Source organism: Clarias gariepinus, chromosome 22 (assembly GCF_024256425.1).
Source record: "Clarias gariepinus isolate MV-2021 ecotype Netherlands chromosome 22, CGAR_prim_01v2, whole genome shotgun sequence".
Taxonomy (NCBI): domain Eukaryota; kingdom Metazoa; phylum Chordata; class Actinopteri; order Siluriformes; family Clariidae; genus Clarias; species Clarias gariepinus.
In genome coordinates, this window is record NC_071121.1 from 12,491,840 (window position 1) to 12,516,035 (window position 24,196).

At 40.4% G+C, this 24,196-nt stretch overlaps 2 protein-coding genes across 2 annotated transcripts; both read left to right on the forward strand.

Moving 5' to 3' along the window:
• The first annotated feature begins 299 nt into the window (after positions 1 to 299).
• On the forward strand, positions 300 to 5,708 carry asb14b (ankyrin repeat and SOCS box containing 14b). Its single transcript, XM_053483058.1, has 10 exons — positions 300 to 353; positions 835 to 975; positions 1,076 to 1,131; positions 1,911 to 2,042; positions 2,150 to 2,308; positions 2,492 to 2,737; positions 3,177 to 3,354; positions 3,938 to 4,481; positions 5,021 to 5,174; positions 5,353 to 5,708. Exons 2-10 carry the CDS (start codon positions 869 to 871, stop codon positions 5,529 to 5,531), a joined length of 1,755 nt encoding a protein of 584 aa, XP_053339033.1. The 5' UTR covers positions 300 to 353; positions 835 to 868; the 3' UTR covers positions 5,532 to 5,708.
• Positions 5,709 to 8,383: 2,675 nt separating this feature from the next.
• Positions 8,384 to 23,878, forward strand: tasorb (transcription activation suppressor b). The gene is made up of 23 exons (XM_053482701.1): positions 8,384 to 8,887; positions 10,305 to 10,450; positions 10,893 to 10,985; positions 11,277 to 11,349; positions 11,729 to 11,820; positions 11,928 to 12,062; positions 12,151 to 12,266; positions 12,457 to 12,488; positions 12,953 to 13,058; positions 13,242 to 13,345; positions 13,535 to 13,638; positions 14,867 to 14,939; positions 15,031 to 15,105; positions 15,209 to 15,889; positions 17,286 to 17,617; positions 18,728 to 18,851; positions 19,060 to 19,937; positions 20,027 to 20,146; positions 20,256 to 20,415; positions 20,779 to 20,878; positions 21,109 to 21,287; positions 21,457 to 21,594; positions 21,795 to 23,878. Exons 1-23 carry the CDS (start codon positions 8,581 to 8,583, stop codon positions 23,192 to 23,194), a joined length of 5,568 nt encoding a protein of 1,855 aa, XP_053338676.1. The 5' UTR covers positions 8,384 to 8,580; the 3' UTR covers positions 23,195 to 23,878.
• The last annotated feature ends 318 nt before the right edge of the window (positions 23,879 to 24,196 follow it).

Consider the following 24,196-nt stretch of genomic DNA (forward strand, 5'->3'; position numbering starts at 1 on the left):
CTGTGATCATTTGAGTCCTACTGTATGTTGAATTATATATTAAAGCCATTAGTGAAAGATGATTTCACATCAGGCAAACTGCGTGCATACTTTCCAATGTGTAAACTGTGTGCATACCAAATGTATAATATGGTTTTCCTGTTGCCAGCCTTGATATCTTATAGCCCCAGTATGTCAGCTGGGTGGCCAAGCTCAGGTTCAGTGTGATCTATGTCAGAGAGGGATTGGCTGGACTAGTCCCATGATTGCATATTTTTAACTGTGTCAGGATATAAATAGCTGTTTGTCCACCACCAGCATGAAACACTTGGGTGTTATAGGTACAACAAAGCAGCAGTGTCCATTGTTGAAAGGTAAAAAGAAAACATTTGCATCTCCAACTGTATATGTAAAAACCTTGTTCTTTTGGGAAAGGTGCCAGAGATCAGTGAATTGCTGCATGGCATGGAGTGTTGCATGTTAGCAAGACAGCCACCACAGTTCAAAACACAACAGTCAGTAACCAACGTTTCATTCAGAAGTGTGGATCAACAAGCTCTCTTATACAGAAGCTCTAAGAACACAGCGCTTTCAATTGCTTGCTAGTAATGTTTATACGGTACCTCGTGTTTGTGTTCATTGGATAAAACTTGTTGCATGAGTAGAATGATTAGTACGTTAACGGTATTACACAATACCGCACTTGCAAATATTTTGCTATGATCTGATTATGTACAAGCAGTATGTGTAGTGAAACCTAACCCTATCCATTTTATAGCCAACTTAACCAACTTTTTGACAAAACCATCTTGCCCCAAAACACTTGTAGTGGTACTTTTTACCATTTTTATTCAGTGTTTGTGGTTCAACTGGATTAAAATCGAGTAAGATGGAAGGCATGTATGATGAGGAAGAGTGGGATGACGATGAAGCAACACAATACATGATAGAGCAGAGTTTGTTGGAATATGGCAAGTGCAAAGATAAAACTCCTAGGTAAGACTACACATTACACTCTTCATATTTCCAGATCATAACAATCTACCTGCCTGCTTGTGTAAGCGTGTATAATTGTTTGTGATTTTTTTTTCCATAGTGATCCTACACTAGAATATATTGACCATGAAGAAATATTTACAGCCATATGTGCAGGTAAGATCTGATTTACAATTACTGAGCCTTATTCATTATTCTTTTAATAGTGTTGTGATTAAATGTTTGCGTAAGCCAAACAAACTAAAATTTTGCACCAGGTTTTGAAAATGCTGATCATCTCGGTATTTACATGAGCACTGTACAGTGTATTGATAAAATGCAATAACGTAATTTACCATACATGTGCATAAAACTCCTTAAAGGAGAAAATTCACTGAGTGGAAAGCACAAAATGGCTAGTCAGCTGTGTAACAGTTATAAAAGAAAAAATAGTTATTTAAAGTCCTAGTACTTTTGACTAATTTCTATGAGAATAAAAACAAATATTATTTTGAAGTGTAAAAAGACAGTGGTGTAATTGAAAAATAAGTGATTTAAATTTGGACCTAATACATACAGAATACACTGTTTTTTAAAACAGTTTTTCGCAAATTATATGACTTAAACCATATGCATGGTAATCAATATGTATGTATTCACACACAGGAGCATGAGTGGAGAACTAACATTTTTTAAAATGTCCAGGATTTTTATTAACAAAATATTTCTTGCGTAAGTGCAAAATAATTACAACAGTTTTTTCTCCTGATTGAGGCCCTTTCTTACTATTACAGTCAATAATATTTACAAATTCATAATTTGTCATAGTTAGTATTACAAATTTAATATTAGTTACTAATTCATTAACACTGCTCCTACTGACAAATATTTTTTAATAAACTTTTACTTTATGGACCGTACATCCTCCTCCATACATTCCTTGTGTATGGTCACAGGAAACGAGGATGCCTTGAGGATGCTTGTGCAGCACAAAGCAGCTATGACAATGGCAGACAACAAGGGATGGATACCTTTGCATCAAGCAGCGGTACAGCCGAAAAAGAACATTCTGGAGATCACTTTTTCAGGTCTACATTCTTTATTTTAGCAAGATCTAAAGGGTTTACAGAACAAAAATACTGTAGTTAAAGTAAGCATTGGGCATTGAGCTTAATTAAATTGATTATATCATCAGCATCTCCTCAGGGGTCTACTGAGTCCCGCACACTGAAAGGAGAAACTCCTCTGTTTCTTGCTGTTGTGAATGGTCTCAGAGAGAATGCTACATTCCTGCTCCAGAATGGTTGCAACCCTGACTGTAGGAATGAAGATGAGGACTCTGCATTAGTTGGAGGTATGTAATAACAAGATTATTTTATCGTAGAGCTACTGAATACTGTGGAATTTAGGTGACAAAAGTTTTAAGACGAACTTTTATGTACAGTCCTGTGTTTGTAGTTAAAGATATACACTGTAGATCTTCAGTGAAGCTTGTTCACAATGTTTTTTCTTGTGTAATTACTGTCTCCCTAAACAGCCTTAAAGAATAATCAACATGACTTGGCCTGTCTTCTTCTGCGTTATAATGCTACAGTGGACCAAAAAGGCAGCCTTCAGCGAACTGCTCTGCATGAAGCATCTCTTCTGGGTTTAGAGGAATATGTGTACCAGCTTCTCCAGGCTGGTGCCGACCCCGATGCATGTGATGCCAATGAACATACACCCTTAGGACTTGCAGCCCAAGCTGGGCATTTAAATGTCGTGGAAATTCTACTTCAGAAAGGTTATTTCAATTTTGTTAAAGCCTTTATAACATGATTGCTCAAGAGGTAATAACCATCATTTCAGTTTGTCTTTAAATCCCAACTAAAGCATGTGCTTCCTGGAGGTTCTTAAACCTCAACAATGGCTGTGACGGCCAATTAAGCATTTGATGTGTGAGAGAAGTTAATTATCTTTGAGCACACTCAGGCACTTGACACAGCTGTGTTGCTCAGAGTTTGAAAACATGTCATGCTTAATGTGCTTTGTTGGATGCTTTTTCTCTCCCGTTATGAGCCATGGTCTAAATATGTAAAAATTTAATAAACTAAACTGGTAAAAAGTAGTAAAGCACTTTATATATGTATTTATATACTTTGAAGTCGTATATAAATTAGCCTATTTTATTTGTTAATGATTAGTGGAGACACATGAACTACTCCTCTTTCTCCCACTCTCAGGAGCCAGTATATGGCCGAAGCGTCACTCTGCAGAGTCTGTATCAGTGCTGTTTGATGCAGCAGCATCTGGAAACCCCGATATAATCTCACTGCTGTTGGAGTATGGAGCTGACCCCAACACTCCCACACACACAGGCCATCTGCCCATTCACCGTACCGCTTATCGAGGCCATCTGCTGTGAGTGATGGTCTCTTTTACAATATGAATTCTCATAACTGTCCTGACCCATAGAGAAGCCTGCTTAGAGTTATAATAAAACAATATATTTATTTTGAGGTAATATTCTGTTTACATTTTTAAGGTGCACTACATTTCCAAAGGTTTGTGGACCCCTGACAAATCACACACATATACAGTATGCTTGTTGAACATCCAGTTCCAGATTTTGTCCTCTTTTTTGCTGTTAAAATTACCTCCACTATTCTGGGAAGGCTTTCCAATCTCTTTTTCACTTTGAGTTACACCATACCAACCTTAAAAAAACATGTCTTTTTGGATCTCACGTTGTGCACATGAGCCTTGTCATGCTGAAAAATATTTGGACCTCTTACTTCCAGTCAAGGAAAATTGTAATGCAATAGTATGCATAGACATTCTAGACAATTACCTGTAGATACTTTTAGTATGAGAAAAAATCACATATGGGGTGGTGGTCAGGTGTCCATATAATTTTGGCCATATGGTGTATTAGTAAATAAAGATGCAAATTTTTCACTTTATTGCTTTAACATGGCCCACTATCCTCACCTCACCATTACAGAGCATTGGAACAGCTTATCCCAGTGACAAAAAAAGAGGCCATAAAGGAGAGTGGCATGAGCCCATTACATTCAGCTGCTGCAGGTGGACATGCTCAATGTCTTGAGCTGCTGTTGAATGCTGGGTTTGACCCCAACTTCATGCTCCATCCTCGGGTGCGCAGAAACTACGAGGATGAGCGCAGATCAGCACTTTATTTTGCTGTGTCAAATAGTGATGTGCAGTCAGCGAGGTTACTTTTGAAGGCTGGTGCTATGCCAAACCAGGATCCTGTCAAATGTCTGCAAGTAGCTATGCGCCTGGGGAACTATGAACTGATCGACACGCTGCTGCGCTATGGAGCGAATGTAAACTACTACTCACGTGTAAATACGACACACTTTCCATCAGCCCTACAATATGCATTAAAGGACGAGGTGATGCTCAGGATGCTGCTAAACCATGGATATGACGTACAGCGCTGCTTTGACTGTCCTTATGGTCAAGGATCTCATGTCCCTGTGGACTATGAAGGCTGGAGCACTTCTGTGATAAGAGATGTAGTGGTAAGACAACAATTTTTAGGTTGATGATAAATTCAGTACATTTTAGTTTAAAATATGAAGTCTGGAGACAGGAATGTCTCAAAGGGTGGTTGAAAGGGGCCGCTGCTGGCTGGGAAGAATGGTTGGGACGTCCCGACTCGGCATTAATTAAAACTACAGTATAATATGTGAAATCTGCAAGAAAATAAAAGGGTTTTAATGATTAAAGACTACTTATGGATACAGGGTGCGCTTGTACCTGATGACAAATAAAACAATAAGTAAGCTTGTTCTAAAGAAGAAATGTAATGTTATTAGGGCCATCATCGCTCTGATAATGCAGTTTTAATAGTGCTGATGTCATAAATATGCAAGGGCCTTCTAGGTCTTAAGGACACACACACACACACACACACACACACACACAAGCACACTACATGATGGCACAGGTGCATGGGCCCACTCAAGCAGCTATATTATCTAGTTGTGTTAAATTACCCCAGGTCTAAAAACCTGCACACATACAACAATACTAACACTAACAATTTTTCTTTCTGCAGTTCTGTGAAGTGATAACAGTTCCCTGGCTCAATCACCTTGCAGGCCAGGTGGTAAGAATCTTGCTGGATTATGTCGACCATGTCACTTTCTGCTCCAAACTGAAAAGTGTCCTGACAGAACAGAAACAGTGGTCAGAAATATGCAAAATTCAAGGTGCGTGATCAGCAGCATAAATATGCCATGCCATCTCATAAACCTTTAAATGAAAGTTTTAAAAAAGGTTTATATTAACTTAAAATTACACAATAATCATTGCAATCTCCCAAAACAGATGCCAAAAGTGTTTAAAGTTAGCTGAATACTACAAGCAATATTCTTATTTTCTTTACAGAGAACACTCGAAGCCTGAAGCATTTGTGTCGTCTTAAGATCCGTGACTGCCTTGGTCGCCTGCGACTTAGGGCTCCAGTTTTTATCAGCTTTTTACCTCTGCCAAACACTCTGAAGGACTATACCCGGTTCAAAGAGTATGACATTTACAACAAGGGATCTGTGGCAGAGTTTGAATAAGTCAAACATTGCATTTACATTGTCCTTGAGTTTGTCTTATTTTTTTCATCGTGATGCCAATTGTTGCCACATGTCACAATTAGCCTACCTGTTTATTGTGCATACTTTTTAAATATATATATGAATTTATATTTCCATATTTTGTTAATATATGCTATTTCTTCATCATGTAAAATGTTGTACAATGTAATATAAATTCTATTATATAAATTCAACAACAAAAACATACAAATTTCACTGTCCACTTATATTTAATTGTATTAAATTGGTTATTTATGCCAAGATATTGTGTTGTAGAAAAGTCTTTTTACGTTTGTTTTCACAAAAGGTTTGGGAAATTCTGTGTTAAACACATTTTGCCCTTTTTATTGTTCATAAATTGCACAAAGGTAAATATGACCATCACACAGTCATTTTCTATGGATTTACCAGTTCATGTTATGTCAGTGTTGGTTCTGAATAACAAGGAACCCTGGTCGTTATCTGGGTTTCATAGAACCAGAGATGTACCAGAATCACCTGGACAAGCTTTGCCACATTATCCTGAATAACGGACCACCCAAGTGTTCTGAGATGACTGTAACATTCATACCATTAGTACAGTAGGAATGAAGATTGGGGACATTCCTCATAGAATGGGATGCTAAATCAGGCACATGGCATCCAGCCTTCCTATAACCCATGGTGATGATGCCCACCACCAAGTCAGTTAAGTAAAAAATGCTATAGGAACAACAAATAACATAATGCAGCTTTCATAGAATGTAGCTAGATCAATCTGTTTACAAAATTGGCTACTAATCCTTTGTAGAGAAACCCTAGGTTGACCTATTCTGGAATCATCTGGCTACCGAAGCAGCAAGGAAAGCTTAGCATCAAAGCATGCAACTATAATATTCATTGCGTTGACATGATCACTAGCAACAAGGCAGAGTTTCCAAACCATCATGCACAACCTCATAGGAATGGGCCATATGGGACTCCGAAGGAAAGACTTGTGCTCTTGGGGAATTAGCAAGAATGGAAGATCCTTGCCATCTCACTTCCAGTGTTCTTGGGATAGGTTCCAGATATACCAAGACATTATAAGTTTCCTGATAAAATGATACACTTTTGGAAAAAAAACTTTAAAATGCTACTATATTTACATCTCTGTTGTACATATGCTAATATATATAGCATTTTATTCTGTTTCCTAAAAGTGTACAATTCTCGTTTGTGATTGTCAAACATTTTACTTTATATTTTAACTTTAAAAGTAAAAATACATTTGGTTCCCTATTAGAGCCATTTTTATTTCTGAACTTTCCACTGAAATAAGAGACTTTTATTTACTATATATTACTAGGCCTACTTGTTTTTAGTTATTAAATTTGTAGTAAACTTCATGTTAAGTTTAGTTTCTGGTTCTTGTCTGGTTTCTTGTTCTTGTCGCCATCCCAGTTGTCTAATTTATTACGAAGCGGATTAGGTTGCCAGGTGTCTGATTTATTATAATGCTGATGAAGAATAAAAAGCAATCAAACGTGTCTGAGGGAGAAATTCAGAAGGAAGACTCAAACAAAAGAGTTTGATTGTTTCAAGATTTCTCCATTTATTGTTTGTTAACATAGATCAGATTTGGCAAGTTTTGCACCCTTGTTTATGACAAAGCCCTCTACTTGTTATATTTCTTAAGGCAGCACACTGTTTATCCCATAAACCTTCCTCTATAGCCAACTTGATTACTTAGTTTTGGCATATGATGGCCGGGCGAGTACAGTACACTTGGCACCATGACTCCCTAATTGTCAATAGACAGAAGGCGGGGATAATATTAAATATCACAAATACCTACTGTGTATAAAAGATATGTCAAACATTATAAAGAACAGGGTAAGTTTGTGCTATAATTTAAACCCAGGGCCAGGGGTTTAAGTCCCACCACCGCCAGGTTGCCATCTTTAGGCCCTTAACCGGATACCAATATAAGTGTAGCAAGGGAATGCAGGACTCTTAGCGGTAAAAGGATAATCTGTGAGAATGATGTAGAGTAGACAGTGAAAGGGCGCGGACAATGATTGGAATGCATGGAAAGCTGACCATTCAAACGACTTTCTCTTTCCATCTTTTGCATTCCAATTTAACTGTAAAAGTAAAGATGAATTTGGCTACCTCTTAGAGCCATAAAGCTGTTGTTTTTTTTTTTTTTAAGTTCTGAACTCACGCATCTTCTGTACTGCTTTATTATCTCAGGAGACTTAGGGCATGAGGCAGGGTACACCCTGGACAGGGTGCCAATCCATCTCAGGGCAGACACACATACACACTCACACTACGGGCAATTTGGGAACACCAATTAGCCTAACCTGCATATCTTTGGACTGTGGGAGGAAAACCAAAGTACCCAGAGGAAACCCACCAAACACAGAGAGAACTTGCAAATTCTATGCACACAGAGATGGGAATCAAGACTGGCCGGGAATCGAACCCAGACCCTGGGGGTGCAAGACAACAGTGCTAACCACTACACCATCATGTCACCTAGTTGTGAACTTTTTACTAAAATTTGACTTTTTATTTATTTACTATACAGTATATTAGCAGAAGGGTACTTAGTTTCTAGTCCACTTGGGGTTTGTAGTACACTTTCTGTTTGGTTTTGCTCCTGGTTTAAGTAAATTTAGATTTGAACCAGAAAGAGATCCAGAAAGAACACCCAGATAAGTGAAAGGGACGCAGTGATGTATAAATACATGTATTTAGTATTGACACATTGTGATTTTTGTAAAAGGTGAACTGTACCAATTTAAAAATGTTAAAAATCAACAACAACAACAAAAAAAAAAACGTTTTACTCTGAGAGGCACTGGTACAGACTGCTGGTTCGGATTTGGCCACTGGGTGGCGCTCGGCTCCTCGTAAACACAGTGACGCCAGAGTTTTCGCAGCGCAGGGAAGCAGCACGTCAGAGGCATAATGGCGGAGGCTGGTTGAGAAGGAGAATTACTCCGTGAAGCGGCGCTGAAACCAACTTCATCGCCAGTCGACGAAGTGATCGGTGGCCAAAATGGCCTGCAATCTGAACGAAGACAGAAAATATGACCGGGACGCCATCAAGTCCAGCGGCTTACGTCTGGACGGCATCGAGAGCCAGGAACAATTGTCAGCCTCTACCACGACTACATCCAAGCAAAATGGCGATCAAGCTGGATGCGAAGACGAGCAAATGTCTGAACAAGATGCTTGCGAGCGGCGAAAGAGCGGACTGTCAGATTTCAAGAACTGCAGCACTTCACCGTCGGCGCTGCACAGATCGACCGAGGAGTGGCATCGCAAGAATTTCCAAATCCCGCGGAAGATCAAGGAGCGCAAAGGTTGTGTCCTCCTCACTGGCATTCCTGAAAGCGAACTGCCTGCGCTTCATACAGTAGTGTGCTCTGCATGCCTGGCACTCGTACTACCCGCTCCTGGCTTTCTTAAACTGCCCTAGTTAGTCGCGGTGTATCTTCCTGCACGTGCAGAAGTGCTGTTTTGCTTTGCACTTCGCCGTAAATTTTAGCTATTTGGGCCACCAGCTGCCAATGCAAGTTCACAGGCGTTAGCTGTAGCTAACTAGCGAGTTCTCCGAGACGTGAAGCACCAGATCGCAACGCGTGTCTTTGCTTACATGCACTAGTTTCGCTATGTCTTGCGTTGTGTGGTTATTCTGTCTGTAATTTAAGCCTGATCCTGCTGGAGTGTGTGTGTGTGTGTGTGTGTGTGCTAGAGAAATCGCTCCATCGGTAGTAAAGACAACACTGGTGCCACCACACACAGAGCTCACTTCTGCCACTCCTCATTCAAAACCTACTGTAGCGTTAATGTAACACACCAAAACATCACTCCAGTGTCTCATCTCATAAAACTCCTAAGAGCTCAAATCTCTCCTCAAGAACCAATAAATCAGACATGGGAAAGTTAAAAGGGCCTCATTGAGAACTTTAAGTCATGTGACCGTGCAGCTCTCATTTCAGCCTTTAACAATCAGGGCTCGATATTATTCTTCGCACAGATTCACTTCCAGTTTGCCTGAATCTAAACTAGTCAGGAGGCCGTTTGTAGACTGGTGCTGTAAATGTCATGTCACGTCATGCTGTTGTGAAACACACTTTTTGTAGTAGTGCTCATGTTGATTCATGTGTAGACTTAAGGCTTAGTGGTTAGTGCTGTCATCTTCAGGGTCCGGGTTCGATCCCCCACTCGGAGTCTGTCTGCATGGAGTTTGGTCTTCCTGTGCTGTTTCCTGCGGTTTCCTCCCACACTCCAAAAGATTCCTCTCATTGGTTTTCCCAAATTGCCCATAATGAGTGAATGAGCATGTGAGTCTGACAATGCGTATGTATGATGTGTGATCGATTGGCATCCCGTCCAGGGTTTACTTTACCCTGTACATAGGAAAAACTGGATAAAAACGAGTGAGTGATTGAGTTTTTACATGTTCTTCTGGTTTCGAGCTAGGTCGTGCACACGACAGTGTTTTCTGCTTATTAACTTGCAGCACTTAAGGAAATGAAAGAATTTTGACAGACCACTTAATTTTGTGTCATGACAAGTCTGAATCAAAACAATACAAATACTTGTAGGTGTTTCAAAAGAACTGTCATTATTCCCTCTGTACAGTGTGTTGATGTATTTCAACTTTTTCATCATATTGTATTCTGTGTGATATACTATCCTGTCAGTATGCAGTTAAATTCCGATATGATGTACTGTACTCTTATGCTGTTTTGTTTGTTTTTCCTTATTCTCCAGGTCTGCTCCAGCATTTAGGGCCCGAATCGCGAGAGTTGGAGGAGCTTTTTAAACTCCTCTCTTCCTCGTACTTGGATACTTCATCTCGAGGAGCATTTACTTACACTAAAGCGTTTCTCATTCACAACGAACTCCTGGAGAAAGAGGTAAGCTTGCTAAATAACGCTTCCTAAACAGCAGTGAGGGATGAATGCATTTTTATAAATTTTTTTTCTTTGTTTTGTTTTGGGAGGGAGAAGATATGCTTCTTCCGTCACACTACCAGTGACGTGCTATTGTTTTTTAAAATTAATTGCGGGTGCCGGCTACGTGTTGTCGTTAGGAAGTTATTTAAAGGTCCATGTTGTTATAGCGATATAAAACCAGATTGAATGTTGCTTGACTTCTGATTGGGGCTTTTGTAAGGTAATATGTTTATGACCAGCCCTCACATACAAACGCCAGACTGAGTCCCATGATGTCACAGGCTAAATTAAGTCTCGTTTGAGAGAGGCCATTTTTTGTCTCCTATTTTTGCTATGGTCTACATTACTGACTATTATTTTTAACTGAACATGATTCTAATGTACATTTTTGTAATTTGTCCAGTATATTGAGAAGAAAAGGGAGCTCAAGCAAGCTGGACGGACGGACGCTGAGCTTACTGACTCTTATGCTTTTCTGCTGCCTGATGCAAAAAAGGTGATGCAGGCAACTGAATGTGTTTCTCTGTAAATCTTATGAATTTTTTTCATTACTTAAACATATAATATATTTATACATTTTTATCAAGCTGCCATCATTCCTTCTTAGACATTTTAAGTTTTTAGAGAAAAATTTTAAGCTTTGTGTCCGCCTGCATTTAACACATCTGAATAAGCTCTTGCAAAAGTGGATAAATTCAGTAAAGAGCAAATTCATTCAAAATTATAATTTTTCAGCCTGTATTTAAGGACGAAAAAAAAATGTAACAGTTGTACCTTTTTGTTGCAGACTCGCTGGATCTGTGAAAAGGGCCTTTCAGTAGGACATGCACGTATTAACAATTTGGGAAATCCTGTTAAAGGTATTTGTATGTTCGGTCTTACAAAACATGTGTATGAGTCGTGTGCAACTATTCCATGTTATACCTGATTGCAGATCACACTGTCATGTTTTAAGTTGTCACAAGGTTTTGAAAGGAAAAATATTTTTTCACTTGTACTTGCTGGCCAGGAGCAGACTTTTAATTAAGTGATTTGTTAAATGCGGTTTGCTCAGAACTGAGGAAGCACTAAAATATGGAGGACAGGGCTCCCCCAGAGCGCATCTATGCACATCATTTTTCAGTTTTTCTTTTTTTTATCATGTTAATATTCTGAGGTAAAAAAAAAAAAATATTCCAAATCATTCCAAATTATTCAACAGAATAATAATATTTTGTTATTTGTCCCTTTCCCTTTTAGGTATATACCTTTCAAAATATTCAGATTTGTTGAAAATCAACCCATTTGAAGCTGGTGCTTCTGGAGACATAATCATATTTAAAGTCATGAAGGTAATATTTTCTTGATTTATTTCAAACATCAAATGTAATGTATACATTTTTGTTTGTCTTCAAATGGTCCATGGCCTATTTTTTTTGTTGTTCTTGTTGTTTTGCAGGGTAGATTAAAGAGCATATTTGAAAATATGCCCAAGACTAATCTGGAACCTACGCCTAAGTTTGATTGCCACGTGCACAAAAATGCCGGCAAAGTCACATCGTTATTGTCGTATAGGGCCTTTGAGCTCACTCAGGTATTGTCCATTAGTGAGTTCTGATGCCTGGATTATTCCTGCATGTTGGAGCTGGATTTAATGTTGTTTTTCTCTATGTCATATACAGCAATATTTTTATGAATTTGCATTTGAGGAGCTGCGGTCACGACCTAGACACGTGTGTCCCTATGCTGTGGTGTCCTTTCAATACAAAGTTAAGGAGTCGGCCACGGCTGCTCACAGGTACAGTATCTAAGAATCAGTATAGTGGTGATTTCCATGGCATTTCCTCTTCACTCAGATCAGCTGTTGTATTTTATTCCATGTTATAAAATTGTATAAAAATAATATTGGTCTAGCAACTATCCAGACTGTGTTGTTTTAGTGGATGGCTGTTTTATACAAAAAAAAAATCTTTTTATTTCTTTTGTAGGTTAAGCAGTGGTGTGTATGAAGGACATAGAGGTAAGCTGCCTCCATCTGGACTGTTTGATTTGCCGTACTAATTAAAGATTGGGGGGTTCGACTCAGTTAGGGATCAGGATTCATTTGTGTGACACTTCACATATCAGCAAAATCGATAAAATAATAATAATAATATTTATAATAAAAATTAACCAGTTGAATAATTAAATCCAGTCCAGAATTGGCTGGATTTCAGTTTGATTGGCCATGACTAGCCTCGGAGATCAACAATTCTGTAACGCAGTGTGTGACGTAAACAATGCATTTTCATGATATTACATTACCAATAATCATGCACACTAAAAGCTTTAATCTGCCCTTTTCTCCAAACTCTGTGAGCGCTTACACCACTCTCAAAAGACTGCGAGTGATTAGTTGAAAATGTGCATTGGGAACCCCTGGTGTGCTTCGAGTTACTTAATCTCATTCTTGTTTAAGACCGACTGATATCTTGTGTTTTGCAGGATGGCGCAGATATACGGTATGGAGTGGCTCATTGGTAAACAGAGGAGAAGAGCTGTATCATGTGTGCATTCGGTCGCCCAATCTCCCTTTTCTGCCTCTCAAACTGTAAGTGGTCTTAATGGTATTTTTATTTAAAGATGCTTAAATGCAAATAATGACATCACATACATGAATACAATTCAGTTAAATAACGCTGACATTCTGTCATAAATTTTATAATTAAGTCTGTATTGAATATTCCTTAGTGGCATTTTACTGAAGTGTGCTTTTGCTTTATTCTTTTTGTAGTCCTGATAAAATTGACATAAATATGGCAATGCACCTTGATCAAGTGAAGAGAAAAATTCCCTCTACACTGCTTTCATGGGATTCATATAGTGGAACACAAGAGGGTAAAATAATTATATATCCAGTATGACAAAAATAAGTGCTGATAGCTTGAATGTCTTTTAATTTAATCGTAGTCATTTAGAGGAACATAGCTTTAAACTGTTATTGTTCTGAAAAAATATATAACATTTTCTGTGTTATTTTTATATAATGAATAATAAACTTTTATTATTTGTTGTTTTCTATGGAAGTAATGAAGTGCGGGATGTACTGCAGTCTGTTTGATGTCATGGCTAAGACCAAGCAGGGAAACAGCCTGTCTGGCCTTCTTCACAAAATGGAGAAGGAAAAAATGGTAAGTGATTTATTTACGATGATGTCATCGTTATTAAGTCATTGCTATAAAAGTTCTGAGGTCCGATAGTGTGTGAAGGGCCCTCTTGATAAAATTTTTTTTTCCTAATTCCGGGCTTTTTTGGGGGCCATGCTCAAAAACTCAGAAAATGAAAAATGGCAGACAGGTTGGAATCTGATGTCATTAGGATGACTAAGGCTCTGGGCACCGGGCGTGGCATGGGGCTCGCACCCGATATTTTGCTGCATAGCTTATACACACTTGCACACATGCATGTGAAACCTGGTATACTGTACATTTTCGAGCTCATTGAGCCCAACACCTTTTATATTGCATGTCATGAACTGTGCTCAACAGGAAATCAGTTATTTTGGTTCATTTGCAAAATGCCACCAGAGGAATTTGATACATCCTTCTGAGGGAATTTATATGATCACCACCAAAGCAGGCCTATGTGATCTCAAGACATTGAAGATGCAAATTTTTGATATCTCAAACGGGTCAGCTGTGACAATGCCTCAAACGTATGCTTAAAAGTGGTTAATAATCTTAAGATCACACACACACACACACACACACACACACACACACACACACGCACATAACACAAATGGTAACACACAGACTCGCACACAAAAATGCACAAACGCAAAGTGCTTGGGCCCGCTCTTCGATGCTTGCAACTATATTTAATTTAAAGGTGTGTTTACTTTTGTAAGGTGTTATTACAAGGAAAATGGCAAGCAGCATCATTCTGAGAGGGAGTTCTGTTGTGCTGAATATCAACATGAACATCAGCTAACCTCCTGTTTTCCGGGGTTAAATCCCAAATAGCAAAAAATAGAAAGCTAGCATGCTATGTGGGGTGTAAAATCCCTTCTTCCACACAGCAAGTACTGCCCTTGTTCAAGGGTTAGAGTGGGATTTGGGTTTCAGCTTCGTGTTAGAAACTAGTTAGCTGTTTAGCATGCATTAGCCTTGAACTAAACAACACGGTCTTCTGAGGTAATTCTGACCAACTAAGAAACAATTACTGAGGAGACTCCGTGCTGTTGAACTTGTGATAATATCAAATGTATTTATGGATAGCCAGAGGAACTAACTTTCTTCTTTATCTTTTCTTCCTTCCATGTTTCTCTTTATTGTAGATGATTAAAATGTCCCTATTGCTGAAAAATGTGGTACACTTGCCAAAGGTTGTAGATTTTAATTCTCTGGTTTTATACAGGTTCTTGTGAAGCCACTGGCAGAAAAAGGCTTTCTTCTCCTCCTTTCATCATCACACCTGCACAGTTCAAAAGGTACACTCATGGTGCATATTCTACACACGTTTTTTGTTGTTGTTGTTGTTTATTACACTATGCAATGGTATTCTCTTTTTCTGAAATTTAGAAAAGCGAGGCAGAAGCGACAGAGGATTACAAGCACTTTTTGTTTTTCAAGAACCGAGATTCACGGGCAGGTTAAGTACGTATGAGCCTCCATAGTTAAAATTGAGACATGCTTTGTATTTTTCTTACCTGTCATTACTACTGGTTTACATGTGTTTTCTTTTAATTCTCTTCCAAAGTGTCCAGACACGCTGGCCTACATGTGGACTCTCTCGTTCCATTAGAGCCCAGAGACTCAAACACTGAGCACATAGAGACTGTTGCTCCTGCTCTGCACCATGCTTTCTATAAACTGCGTGCCAATCCACCCAAAGACCTGGCGAGTGCAGTGAAAACGCAGGCTCTGGACTATCTGAGTTTGAGGGAACATGGCTCCGGACGGCTTTTCTCTTTGCCTGAGTACAGGTTAAGCTTGGACGAACGACCCGGGCAATACCCACCACAACGGCCCAAGAACATGGACTCATCGTTGAATACATATTTCCATGCACCTGACAACTTCAAACTGGCCATTACATGCCTCCAGCAGGATGTGGAGGACACTGGTCCTGCCATGGTTGACGAATACAGCCCTGTGTCTGACTGGAGTGGCTCGGGCAGCACTAGGACTGGACTGGCGCAATCTAATGGTGGTGGAGCTCAGAAGCCCCAGGGGGAGTATGACAAAGACAAGATGGAGAAGCTGCTGAAACTGATCCAACTGCACAAACGATCACTGGGCAAGGAGGATGGAGCTATGCAGGAGCGCAGCGACGACTGGGAGCCAGCCGGGCACAAGAGGAGGCCTGAGGGTGACCTCTCAGCCGGAGCTAGCAAGTACATAAAGACAGATGCCGTGAGCAATGGAGAGCTAGGAAGAGGTGAGTTTCTGTACCTTCATTACGATAAAAGAGCGTATGTTTGTGCTTTGAGATTTAGTTCTTAAAACTCTTCTCGTCAAAGAGGCTTTAGATATTTAAGGGTTCTTAGCTTTCTGAATGCGATCTATCTGGAATACGCCTTGATGGGGAAAACCCTCTGTTGTTCTACATAAGGCTTTACGTGCATATGTGTTTTATGTGCATGTGGAAATGCTCTTACTTTCACTATTAAACATAGTTATGATTCCTGCTGTTTGTTTTGGTTTGTTTGTGTAAGAATGCATACACACATTGACATAAATGTATACTGTACATATGTATATACTGTATACACATCACATCAATTTGTCAGCTGCGCAATCGAATCTCTTGTTCCACCATAACCTAGAGGTGCTCTACTGGATTGAGATCTGGTGACTGTGGAGGCCATTTGAGTACCATGAACTCACAGTCTTGTTTAAGAAGCCAGTTTTGAGGTGATTTTAGCTTTGTGACAGCCATGTGATCCTGTGATCATTGAGGGACAGGCATGGTCAATAACGGTTCTTGGGTAGGCTGTGGCATGTAAACAATACTCAGTTGAGTCTAAGTGTGCTAAGAAACTATCCTCCACACCATACACCTTGGCCTTGAACCATTGATACGAGGCAGAAGGAATCAAATTCTGACCCTCCCATCGAAATGTTGCATCAGAAATCAAGACTTATTAGCTTTGGGCGATCCTGATTTCTGTGATCGTCCCCAAACAGGCGACAGAATCACGGGCATCCAAGGCTCATCTATACACCAAGGGACCAAAGGCTGGCACGTCCAGTCCAATGTTGGCCACGATAGAAAGTTGTCAGAATATCTAGCAGGCAAAGAGTTCAAGGTTGTTGAACTCCAGGTTTATATGTGAACACTTGTTCACATATAAATGCCCCAAGGGACCAGAGTTGCAATATATACAGTATTGGGCTTAATGCTTTGCTCTTTTAGTGTTAAGACTGATGTATAAGAGGGAGTGTATTGAAAAAAATATATATAGCTGCCGTGCTGCATTTTACGCGGCCCATAGTTCCAATCCATAATTCTGTTTTGAACTTTCAGTTTTGTTTTTCTTGCCACTAATATTGAGCTGGGTTTACTGTGTGTAAAGGCATTTTTCTTTTTTGTGTAACCTAATGCTATATTTTAGAAACTAATTACATCACAGCAAAAACATTTCAGGCTCAAAGTTACTTTTAAAGGAAGCGTTTTTAACAAACACTCTTCTAGTTAGTCTCTGCGCTGCAGGAAGGCCCGAGGCGTTTATGGGTGGAGCTACAGATCAGAAGTGGCAGAATGCACAGCTTGTGCTGCACCTGTTTGTCCCAGATACACTGAATTTAAAACTATGTGTTCTTTTATTTTGCAGTTCCTCAGGGTGAAAGGTCCACATCTTTGTCGGCGGTGATGGACAACATGGGGATATGTGACACGGACCTGCGTGAACATGTTAGTCACACCACACCTATCCAGGACACGCAGACTCTGCTTAAGTTATTCATCACTGCTCTGAAGAATGTGTCTCAAAGCACAGCTACTGCTGCTCCCGCTACCGCTGGCCATCATTTGCTGCCCACGCAGCTCCAGGAGAGTGTGGCACTTGACCAACCTTGTGAGCCCGTCGAACCTCCCGCCCACTATGAGCACAACCCGCAAGTCAGACCAGCAGAGGACGAGCAGATCTCGCTGGATTACCTGGAGGTAACAATTGATGATGTTATTTGAGCACACACACTGCATTACAGTAAGTCCCCTACTCGTGCATGTTCAATCGCGAAAGAAATTAGATGACATTTCTGGCGTACATTGTCACACATTTCAGCATGATTTCCAGGATGTCTGGAAGCAAGCGTAAAAACAGTGGAGATGAAGCTTGTACTGCTAAGAAGTGCCAAGCGATAAGAATGGAGTCAAAAGCGAAAATAATTGAGAGAATGGATCGAGATGAAAAAATGCCCATTGCTCGTTCTTTTAACATGAATCGTTTAACTATTGGAAAGATTTTAAAGAACAAGGATAAGATCATGGAACATGTTAGTTTTATCCTGTGTTTAGCCTATTGTGTGTCCTAGTACCTGGACAGTATTTGTTGGACTTACGAACAAATTAGACTTATGAATGAGCTCTCGGAACGGGACTCGTTCGTATGTAGAAAACTTAGTGTAGTATTTACAAAAGCACTCATACATACCTTAAAATTGAATCAATAAATAACATTTACACAGGAATATTTGCACGCCTGTAAAGTAATATATTTCCTGACAGTCCAAGTTTTATATGAAAAACAAAAATGTTTTCGCATGAAAATAGAAATAAGCAAGTGTGACATAGTTACCAGAAGAACTTGTATTCTCCAGCACACTCAGTAAAACCTCTATTTGTTTTATGTACAATACTGTACAAATGTCTTATACAAAAATACAAAAATCCCATAAGCAAATATTATTTTGAAAATATTTGTTCATAATAAAACTTGCATTAATAGCCCTAAAGAGTAATAGAACAAAAGTGTCAACATTTGGTATAAAATCTCTTCGCTTGAAAATGCTGAGTAGTGTTACCTTGCTTAAGCTAACTTTGCCCCCGATAATTTTTAAGTCACATTACCAGACTAGCATTTCTATCCCAAATTACAGTAAAGAAAATTTAATTTGAAGATTAGGATATAAATGTCATGGGTAAATTGTACAATAATGCATCATAATGGCTCCTATAGTCAACAGTTGGCGCATCCCTACTACATGCATGGTGTGAATATTATGCCTACGTAATACATAGATGTGGGAATTTTGCTGTGCTTGTGTTGTGCAGGATCAAATGGCATGCAGTGTTAGCAGTATGGATTTGTGCAGTCCACCACCCAGCTTCGAGCAACAGGTGCAGCTCCCTCCTGACCCTAGTCATAACCTCTTACAGTGGAGAGCAGCCTCAGTGGGTATGTCTCACCCTTCTGCTTTATTGAAATGCTTAATTAATTCTGTATTGTTTGTATGCATGAGCAATGTGAAGGTGACCTAATAAAGGACTTGCGCAGAAACATATCTCAAATCATTATAAATATATATAAAAGGTAATGCAAATTTATATTATTCACCAAATTTGACATTCCGCATATGAAGTGTTTTTCTTCTCCCTGGTCACAGTTCCGGTTCCTACAGATGAACCAGGGACATCAGGTACATCAGTGATGGACAGATCAGTACAAGCAGCCGGGCAAACACTAGACTCCATCCTGGACCAGGAGTTTCAGACGCTCTGCACGAGCATTCAGGATCTGATGGAAAGGCATCAAATATTTTACCTTTCCCAGCCTGCACTTCCGCAGCATGAGTACACGACCAGCAGATTAGGGTCCACCTTCTCTCCCTATGTCTCGAAATTTATCTCACCTCTGCCAGTACAGGGTTGCATCAGCATGCTATGCGAAAAGATGAACCACATGATTAGCACATGTGCTCCTCCTCAATACCATGTTACTCCCAGTGATACAGTTCCACCTGCTCCTCTTCCTCCTCCTCCTCCTCCACCTCCTCTACCACCTGTTGTTTCTCTTTCTGCTGCACCTCCTACTGTTCCTCCTTCTGCTGCTGCTGTCACATCCTCCAAACAGTCAGCTTCGAAGGATAAATCACCGGAGTCTTCACACAAAGCAGCCAGCAAGCCACAAACACCTGTGTCAACCCCGACACTGACCCCTACCCCTACCCCCGCTGCACTTCCTCCTGTCCCCAAGAAACAGCCGTCCCCTACCAGAAAATCTCACCCAGAGAAAAAGTCAGATCCAATGGTTCCAAATGTTGCAGACAGTCCCAAATGCAAGCCCGCAGTCAGCACCGGTCTCCCACTGATACCCGAGGTGCCACCCGAACCAGCCCAGACGGGTGCACCCGTAAATGACGTGATTGGTCAGATCGAGCCGAATGTGCTGTGCACATTGGTGGAGATCATGCAGATGAATGCAGTTAGGTTTTACATACAGCAAGGGGATGAAGAGGAAAATGACCTCTGTGCTAAGATTAAGGTAGGACCTTATTGGCAACTGTCAAACTCTGCCGTTTGTTTTAGATTTAGTTTGCCGCTGTTCTAAGTGTATGTTCTGATTCAACACAGAGGTACTTGAAAAGCCTTGGCAACGTTGAGTGCAATCCTCTGACATATCTGGAAAGCAGCTGTCAGCAGAAGTTTATGGTTATCATTCAGAATGAAGACATAGCTTCTCATGTTCACAAGGTTTCTTTTATTTTAAATTCCCTTTTTTAAATGTAATTATTTTCTACATTTACAAATTGACTAAACTAAATGGTTTGTTTCTAAACCTTTTGAAATCCCCCTTTTTCAGATTCCAGGATTGGTGTCCTTAAAGAAGTTGCCTACGGTGTCTTTCGCTGGCGTGGACAGTTTAGATGATGTGAAAAATCGCACTTACAATGAGCTTTTTATGTCTGGAGGCCTAATCGTATCTGACGAGCTCATCCTCAACCCAGACTTCATCACTTTAGGTAAGCTCTTGACACTGGATGAAGACCGGTATCAGGACTTTCACCGTGTTGGAAAGATCAGAAGCATAAGTTCACTTAAACCTACCTTTGTCTTTATTTACGAGGTTGAATAAAAGGTTTTTGATTTTTTTCTGTTCACTTGATCTAAATAATGTCTGTTGGTTATTATCAATTCTTACAAAAAAAAACTTGTAATGTGCTTACGCCTGTATGGCTGGCACTTCTTCTTTGGTTCATGTTTAGGAGAAAAGTTTGTGTTTTTAATTGTACTTCAAGGTAAACTTTAAACTCAGTATTCACACGCACACAAAGGTCTCTTGCTGGTCTGTGGGTTTATGTCTTATGTTTCTTTATTGATTTTAGAGAAGCTTCAGGCATTCTTACAGTTATTGGAAGAGCAGAGCATGCCATGGAAGTGGAAGGTGCACTGTAAGACTCAGAAAAAGCTGAAGGAGCTCAGCAGGTCAGTGCTTTCAGCACAGCAAAACACATTGCATTACAACACCAGTGTTATTCTACTGTATATTTTTGTCTGTCTGCAAATTAAGTGATACCATTTAGAGACCTAACAACATTTAAAGAGCATTCATTTGTTTGATAATACTCGTTTGATGCTGATAAGTTCGCTCCACCGGTGCTCTCTGACTCTCGTTGCCTCTTAACTCTTCTAAAGCTCTTTCTTCTCTCCAACAGGTCGAACAGCGAAGCTCTGAATCTGCTAAATCTCCTGACAGCTTATCAAAAGAAGCACTTGGTGGAGTTCTTACCTTACCATGAATGTGATGCTCCGTCACGACAAGCACCAGATCTGGACTGTCTGGTGAAGTTACAGGCTCAGCACACACAGCTCCGACACATCATCTTCCTCACAGGTACATGCATGCACCGACACTCAAATAGTAATACTGTAGACGGCAATCCTGTGTCCATTTAGTTTGACTTGTTTATGCTATTAACGAAATTAGACAGAGAAGTAACCTATAATCATTTACATCATCATTTGGGATTTTCATTCTTTCCAATTATTATTTTTTTTAACAGATAAGTCCATTGATGTCCCCAAGTTCTCGAGTAATGGGATCATCACTGCTAGCTTGAATGATATCATGAAGGACTTTGAGAGCCTGATAATCAGGGCTCGAAGTGAAGACTCTGCCCTGCCTGTTGTCCCGGCTCCAGGTGACGGCCTCAGTGTGGAGTTTGTGACTAATAAGACTTTTAGATCTAATTTCGATATTCTAAAGCAGATCTAATTTGCTGTGTTATTATTTACGATCATTGTTCTTGTTTTTATTTCTTTTGTACATCTAGAATTAGACTGTATCTTTGGAACGTTTTAATTATACAGACCATTTCTAAATTGCCTTTCTTCCATTCAGAGCCGGACGCATGTATGGACGAGGAAGACATGTCCCTAGACTCAGATGAGGAAGCAGCCGTGCCAGCACAGGACAGGGCTGCAGAGAAGCAGACCGCTCTACCTCTTCAACCCGTGAGTGAGGACATTCTGCCCCCGATCTCTGACCCGAACAGCACTGACACTCTGTCCTCAAATCCCGTGGATTACACCATTCTCAAGGCGGCCATCTCGCAGTATAAAGCTTCCAAGCAGACTGGAACGTCCATGGCTGAGGGGGAGGACAACTTGGCTAGTTTTGGCGTGAACCCCCACCAGAGCTACTTGTACCCCAACTCGGCACAATGGAGCCCCTATTCAGGGTCTCCCGGCTATCACATGAGCTCTGCCTATTCCTCACCTGCTTGCTCAACCACTCAAGGACAGGAGTACTGCCAAGTGAACAGCATGAGTGTAACCCTGGCCAACCCTGTTCCCCTGTCCCAACCTGCTGATCAGGCTAATCTCAGTTCTTCTTGTGTGAACCCACCTGCGAACACTGCTCCCCTGGGCCTGTCCCAAACCTCCTGCAGCAAAGGGGAAATGGATCCAGATGGAATGTCCTGCCCTCCAGCCTTGCCTCAGGCTCAAACTCAGTCTCTTGCAAATGACAGTCAGCCATTTTTGCCTGGCTCTCAAGATACACAGACTAAAGCCATGGAACCTCCTACCCTCTCTTTATCATCCTCATCCTCTGTACCTTGCACTTTGCCCAGCTACCCAGATGCTCCCATATTCCCTGGTCCCATGCCTACGCCCCCTGTGCCACCCGTGTATAACTGGCCACCCTCAACAGGGCCACAGAACAGCTATGTACCAGGGGTAAGCCCGGCACCGTTCGGGAATAATGAAGGTGCAGCTTCAAGTGAAGGATTATGCTTAGGGACTGGTGAAGGATTGACTGTTAACAATAAGGATGATGGAAGCACATCTTGCACGGCGCCTTCCTCCTTGCAGTTTGAGGTCGGAGGGGTTGAGAAGTGCAGCACATCGGGTAGTGTAATGCCCAGGATTCAGGGCAATAGGACATCAGTAAACTCTTGCACAGAGAGCCACAGAGGTGGCATGATGCCTCCCCGTGGCATGAGTGGTGGGGGCATGCCTTGCAACCCCAGAGGGCTCTTACCCCGTCCTGGGGTAACCATGCGACCTGCATGCAGAGGTGGGCCACATGGGCCGATCTCACACAGTGGGAACCGCATGTTCGGCCCCCGAGGGCCCATTCCAGGGCTTATGGACATAAGGCGTGGAGGCTTCAGAGGAAGAGGAGCACCCCCCATGCCCATGAGGTCCAGACCAGGCAGAGGGTCAATGTGGGGAGGAACACACTGTAACCGGGGCTATGGACCTCCAAAAGATTACTACTCAGACTACACTTACTAAAATGTTGGGAGCAGTCAGTAACTATAGACTACTGCCATACAGAATGTATATATTCAACATGAAGAGCACATTTAAAACTAAGAAAAAAGAAAATGAATTGGTTTTGTACCATTTGATCAACAAATCAGACGGTGACAAGGTTCATGTCACTCAATAATGCTCTTCTTTAATAAGTTGTTTGGAACCTTGTTCAAACCACTATATTTATATCGCCAAGAAATGTAATTGCCTTTCAATGTTTTTTTTGTGTTCTAATTTTCAAAATGGTTTGTGAACAAGGGGCAAAACGCAGACAATATTTTTTTAAAAAGAAAAAAGTGAATCACTCTTCATTTTAGCTGCTTTTGTTTTTTTGTTGTTTTTTTTTTTTTACATTCTTGGTTGTACAAATGTTCTATTAAACAAGGTTGTATAAACATATTGTGTTGAGTATATTACACTCAGATTCTTTTATTTATACTCATGTTTAATGCTTTTCAAAGAATCATTAATTTTCAGTTTTTTGAACCTCACACTTTTGCTCTCTGGCCAACAGAGGGCAGCTTTTCCTCAGCTTGGACAGTGGCAGCATTGGAGTCAAGTTTCGCCCTGCAAAAATGCTTTTTGTTTTCATTATTTTCTTTTTAATCATGACCTTTTGTAGGTTTGGAATACAAGATCTGTTTCATAAATGTCTCTTAAGCATGGGGACAGTTTGTGTCTTTATTTTACTAATATATTGCCTTTTTCATGTGTTCAACTAAATCTGTGGATTTCTGGTCGAAAATAATCAATCGGTACTAATTTCTTTAAAAAAAAAAAAAAAGAGAGTGTTGATGTTTGTGCTGGAGTGAAAGCGGATCACAGTAGCATTACACATTTTATTTGTCGTACTTGAGAGTCCATCTGGGAATGTCACATTTTTATTTTGCAATGGAGACAGAAATTGGCAAACGGTATAATGGGTACGCCATTCAGAGGGTTGATAAACACGAAATATAACCTGATCTAATGTCAAAACAC